Source organism: Gavialis gangeticus, unplaced genomic scaffold (assembly GCF_001723915.1).
Source record: "Gavialis gangeticus isolate Ggan-Ray unplaced genomic scaffold, GavGan_comp1, whole genome shotgun sequence".
In the NCBI taxonomy this organism is placed as follows: Eukaryota; Metazoa; Chordata; order Crocodylia; family Gavialidae; genus Gavialis; species Gavialis gangeticus.
Window position 1 is genome coordinate 3690016 of NW_017729003.1, and position 5993 is coordinate 3696008.

General features: G+C 46.6%; 1 protein-coding gene across 4 annotated transcripts in view; it reads right to left on the bottom strand.

Moving 5' to 3' along the window:
- PCDH15 (protocadherin related 15) overlaps positions 1–5993 on the bottom strand; it is a 1188119-nt gene that overhangs the window by 159686 nt on the left and 1022440 nt on the right. For all 4 annotated transcript variants that reach the window (XM_019507771.1, XM_019507770.1, XM_019507773.1 and 1 more), the window contains one exon: positions 2779–2906. In XM_019507771.1, the coding sequence (XP_019363316.1) occupies positions 2779–2906 (128 nt within the window). The remainder of the gene's footprint in view (positions 1–2778; positions 2907–5993) is intronic.

Below are 5993 nucleotides of genomic sequence, written 5' to 3' on the forward strand. Positions count from 1 at the left end.
GGAAACCAAAGGGTGGATTGGGGGGGGTGGTAGAAGGTAAAAGCAGCACAGACCCAGGGCTGTGAAGAGTAGTTTGGAATAAGTACAAGCATTCAATAGATCAGGTTAACCCATGTTAATCTAAAATTAGTTCTCACTTTAGATTAGGTTTGCCATTTCTAAGATGACTGAAGCACTGCAAACATACATATTAAGCAACAGTTACATTTCTCCAAATTTATTAATGCAATTTAAGCCTGAAGGTTAATTTTTGGCAGGAAACAATGGCCACCAAAAAAACAGAAATCACTGGAGGGCAGTGTACATTGGTTCAGGATACAATACCTATAATGGGAAGGACAGGCAAAAAGTAGACTAAGATATCTTTTTAGATTGCAGAGATTACCTCTTGTAATTTAGGGAAATTCATAGCTGTTCCCTTTAAAACAACTATAGAGCTACTGTATGTCACAAAAGCAGTCCAGCATAGAAACAGCCCTTCTTGACTGTCAGTTTTCACCTGTTTTCCAATTTTTTAATAACTATGACCTAACGTTATGAAGGAGTACCCTGAGGAAAACAATGAACATCTTTAATCAGCTTTTGTCATTCTGTTTTAGATTTCCAGTGTTATAAATAAATCACCAGGTCAAAATAAGGGAACATTCTTGCAAGGTCAAATTCTGTGCCATCTTGTAAATAAACTAGAATCAGCAAATATTAGGCTATTCCATGATAGTTATGTGAAACAAAATACAGAAACCAAGTGGAGGTTAATTAAATGAAAGAAGATAAAAACTTGAACTGGCTTTGGTAAACCAAGCTTGCACAACCACATATTATTACATAGGACCTATACCAGAGCAGTTTTAATGTATCCTTTATTTAAACTTAAGAGTTTGGTATTTTTCTCTCCCAAATACAATTAACTTAAAAAAAATCTACTCTATACCAGTGGTAATCAAACTTTTTGTCTGGCAGGCCAGATGATCAGTGCCCAGTCTCTCCATAGGCTGTATCTTGCTGGTGCACCCAATCCAGTGCAGAGGGCATGCATGGTGTGGCCCCATCCAGCCATACAGAATAGGATTGGGAGGGTAGCATAGCCATCATCCGGCTGTGTGGGATAATGGGTCTTAACAGGGCCCTTATCCAGTCCCATGTGTGGAGGGGATATGTCCTAACCCTATGGGAGGAAGAAGGCATGTCCATGGCCTCAACCTGGTTGAGGGGGATGGGGGTGTGGAACCAACTAAACTAGAGGAGGGGCTGTGACCCAGCCCCACAGGAGGAAGGGGGAATGGCTCAGCCCCAACCTGGTCTTCTGGATGAAAGGGGGCATGGCTCAGCCCTGTTAGAAAAAGGGGGTACAGCCCAGCCCCAACCCAGCCATGTAGAGTGAAAGGGGCATGTCCTGGCTCCAATCTGGCCATGTGGAGGGAGGGTCATGGCCTGGCTTTTACCTATCTCACAGGGCTTGGGATTTTGGCAGCAGGGAAGGATGACAGTACTGCCACTGCTCCCCTACCACCAAATTTCCTGACTTGTGGGGAGCTCCACAGGTTGGTTTCTAAGGGTCTGTGGGTCACATTTGGCCTGTGGGATGGAGGTTGAGCACCTCTGCTCTGTACAGTTATTCACCCTATACCATAGCAGGTGATTGGATAATATGGCCATCTGAGGTCTCTTCCAGCCCTTCTTTTCTATGATTCTATTAATTTATTATAGCTTTTTCCAAATTTATAGCATGCAATACAAGAATCTGAAATTATTTTCATGAACTGGAATAGAAGCTGTCTTTTCTTTCATTATGTGAACATAAACATTCTGCTTCATAAGAATGCTTGAGAAAAAATTTAGGAAAAAGCTAATATTAAGAGGTGAACGGAATGTCTAAGATCTGCTACATTCCAGGGGCAGGCAATTATCTTAGGTAGAGTGCCACTGAACGAGTTTTGCTGAGCTGTTGAAGGCTGCATGGGCGGCCCCACCCCTTGACAGTTGCCCCACCACCTTGGGACCAGAAGTCATATCTCTAACCCCTGACCTTTGCCACTGGAAGTCCCCCCCTTTGCCCCTCAGAAATACTCCTTTGGTGGGGTTCAGGGGTGCCAACCAGAACCAGAAAAAAACTAAATCATACACTAAAAGTCAAACACTGGGGATAAGCAGCACAGGAGGGAAGCCCCAGGTGCCTTCCCCTGAGGGCAGGGAAGGCAGCTGGCTCCAGTGTCTGGGGCTTCCCACCCATGCAGTGTGAGTGTGGAGGCTCTGCACGCATGGTAGGGAGTGCTGGTGATACAGACTACCTGGCAGAGGCTATGCCTCTCACCACAATGTGCAGCACTGGCCAGAGCCACATTCCACACAGCACCAACACCTGTGCTGGGCATGAGCATCTTAAGCATCCCTGCCTGTTGCTGCTGCCACTGCCACTACCTGCCAGGGCTGTGTGCGAAGGGAGAAGTGCGTGTGAGGGGGTCCCCACACCTGCCCCCCTCCCTCACACCCACATGCTGCCCACCCGAGCTCTGCACTGCCACTGGCCACCTGGGCACAGGCTGAATAAAGAGGTACATTGCAATACCTGACTTATAACCTTAATTTGTTTTGGGGGCTGTTTTCTCAGATAATTACTATCTGTACAATCACTGTACAAGTGAAGCATGGGTTTTGATAACTTAAACAGCTCAAGTAATTTTGGAGGAATATCTACTGCAACCTTCTGTGGATATTCAATCTAGGGCACATGTTCTTTTCTTCAGTCTGTGAAATGTACTGAAATAAGGTGACTCTTACCTTAACTCTAAGCACAGAAGCAAACATTCTAGCATCTTCAGACACTCCTCCAATATAGAGTTTTTTGGTAAAGACAGGAGCATGGTCATTTTCATCCTGCACATCAATAAACACTTTTGCTGTGTTACCTAAGAGACAGAAAGAAACATATGTAGATCTTATGAGAATAAATACATTGTTAAAATTGTAAAAAGCAAACAAACAAACAAAGAAAACCAACCAAAAAACAATAAAATCTTTAGGTGATATAATTGCACATTTTGTTTCTTGCATGTCAACAGTTCTTACTCAAAGAACAATGCTTCTGAGGCCAGGGGTGTGAAAAACAGGCTGTTTTGAATCAGGGAAAGTGATTCAATTTGTTGATTCAGATCACTGTCCCTGATTTTATTTAGCTGAGTCTGAATCTGAAGATATGATGCTGATTAGGAGAATCAGCAATTTGGCCATAGACACAGCTTTGAATGTTTTTTCTACATACCTTGAGGTACCAGGCATGGCTCATGAACACTGTGATGGTGGGGTGGATAGAGCATCCCACAGGAGTGCAGGGGACCCCCCTCCCCCCTGCATGCTTGGCAGTGAACCTGGAAGTAGACCAGAAATATTTCAGCCATGGAGGAACCCAGGTGCCCCCTCAGACCCAGGAGGCACCAGTCACCATATCAGAGGTGGGGAAGGGGGCCCAGTGCACACCCCAGTGGACCCAGAAGTGGACAAGAAGTACTTATGGTCCATTTTTGGGTCTGCTGCTCCATCTGCCCCACCATCACAGCATTCATGAGCTGCCTGCTACCTTGAGGTATATAGAGAAAACAATTAAAGCTGTGTCTATGTCCAAATCTCTGAATCTTTCCAAATTTCTCCAAATCAATTTGGAGGTTTCTGATTCTATTTGGAGAGATTAAGGGGTCTCCTGATTCAATTTGGATTTGGAGATTTGGCCGCTGAATCAAGCCAAATCTCTGCCGAATTGAATCAGGGACCAAATCTTCACACAGCCCTAATGCACGTAAATGAAGGGAATGATATACATTTTAAGATATACTTATGTTATTTTGCATTATTTTATAAACGCTATATTGGAGGAGTGTCTGAAACTAGGTTGAATGTAGTTTCATAGTTTCATAGATTTAGGGTCGGAAGGGACCTAGTAGATCTTCTAGCCCGACCCCCTGCCAGGGCGGGAGAACAACAAAATCCCAAAACAAAAACGGGACTCAAATGAGTCCAGCCAGGTAGGCATCCAGCCTCTTCTTAAAGACCCCCACGGTAGGGGCCAGCACCACTTCCCTTGGAAGTTGGTTCCAGCTCCTAGCCACCCTAACTGTGAAGTAGTTTTTGCGGATGTCCAATCTATACCTCCTCTCCATCAACTTGTGCCCATTACTCCTTGTTATGCCAGCGGGCGCTAGGGGAAACAGCGTCTCCCCCAAACCCTTCTGGTCCCCCCTAGTGAGTTTATAGACGGTCACCAGGTCCCCCCTCAGCCTTCTCTTGTGGAGGCTGAATAGGTTCAGGTCCCGCAGTCTCTCACTGTAGGGTCTGCCCTGTTGTCCCCGGATCATGCGGGTGGCCCTCCTCTGGACCCTCTCCATGTTGTCCACATCCCTCTTGAAATGGGGCGCACAGAACTGGACACAATACTCCAGCTGTGGCCTGACCAGCGTCGCGTAGAGGGGGAGGATCACCTCCTTGGCTCTACTCGAGATGCACCTGTGGATGCATGACAAGGTCCGGTTAGCCCTGCCAACCATGACCTCGCATTGTCGGCCCATGTTCATCTTGGAGTCAATAATGACTCCAAGATCTCTTTCTGCCTCCGTGCTCTCAAGTAGGGAGTTCCCCATTGTGTAAGTGTGCTGCTGGTTCCTACTGCCCAAGTGCAGCACCCTGCACTTGTCCGTATTGAAACGCATCCTGTTCCTGTTAGCCCACCCCTGTAACCTATCCAGATCCTTCTGCAATCTCTCACTCCCTGCTAGCGTGCTCACCTAGGATCAGATTTCACTGATTTTGGTCACACCAGTTTATGCAATTTGTGTCCCAGACCCCTTCCTGGTTCAAGTTTAATCATAATCCCCCAGCATGCTTTTCAGCCCTGGACTGGGCTATGCTGTCTGCTTCGGAGAGCAGAGCTGGCCCTGCTCCTTTGCTACCTAGCTGAAGTAGTGAGGGCTGGCTCATTGGTCTCATTGCCTCCCCCCCCCCCAATCAGCAAAACCCCAGCTGGGGTCTAGGGCCAGGCAGGAAGGTTAAACTTACCTTCCCCCTACTACAGAGCTTCCCTGCCCTGCTAAAACTTAGTGCTGGCTGTGACTGTGGACTACAAATCCCAGCAACACCTGGAAGCAGGAAGAGGAAGTGATAAGCAACCCTACAGAGTCCTGCTGCTGTAATTCTGGACTGCAAATCCAGGAGACCTCAGGAGCAGCAGAAAGAGTAAGCAAAAATACAGCCCATGCTGTATTTATAGTTCTTCAGTCTATAGTTTTTAAAAGAAATAATTATTCTTGTTCAAGCTTTTATGAATTCAATTCCACCAACTTCTCCCACCCAGCCCCCTCTGCTCAGGCAGAGGATGGGCTGTGGCCTGGCCACACCCCCTCTGCTCCAGCAGGGAGGGAGGAAAAGTCTTGGAGGGCTTCTGTCTTCCTCCTCTTTGACAGTGTCTGGTAGGCATGCCTACTGCCCCCCCGCCCCACTGCAGGTATGTAGCTGCATTTCCTGAATCAAAAGTGAATGTGTGTTCATTTGCTTATTGGATCAATTTCTGAAGTTTAGAATAGTCTGCAAAGACTGCATCAATACAGTCTCAGTCTGCAAAGACTGAATAGTCTGCAAAGAATGAATCAAAAGCCTCAGGCTTTTTGACTGTCTGTTCTTAGCCCAGGTCACTGATGCAGTGCAGCCAGACAGGCATGCAGCATGGTGTAATACTGGGGGGGAGTGCCTATGGTGCAGTGAAAAGATAGGGTGCACATGGCATGGCATGGTGAAGTGTAGCAGGAGGGAGGAAGGCTGTCTACAGTGTAGGGGTGGCTTATGCAATACATCATGAGGCCTGGGGGTTGTACGGCCTGGGGGGGTTGTCCCCTGGACACTCCAAAATTGAACAGTTCTGCTTTACACAATTACAGTATTGCCAACTCTCATGATTTCTGGCATTGTTCATGTCAAAAACATACCTTTTTATTTTAGTTTGAAACAGCAAA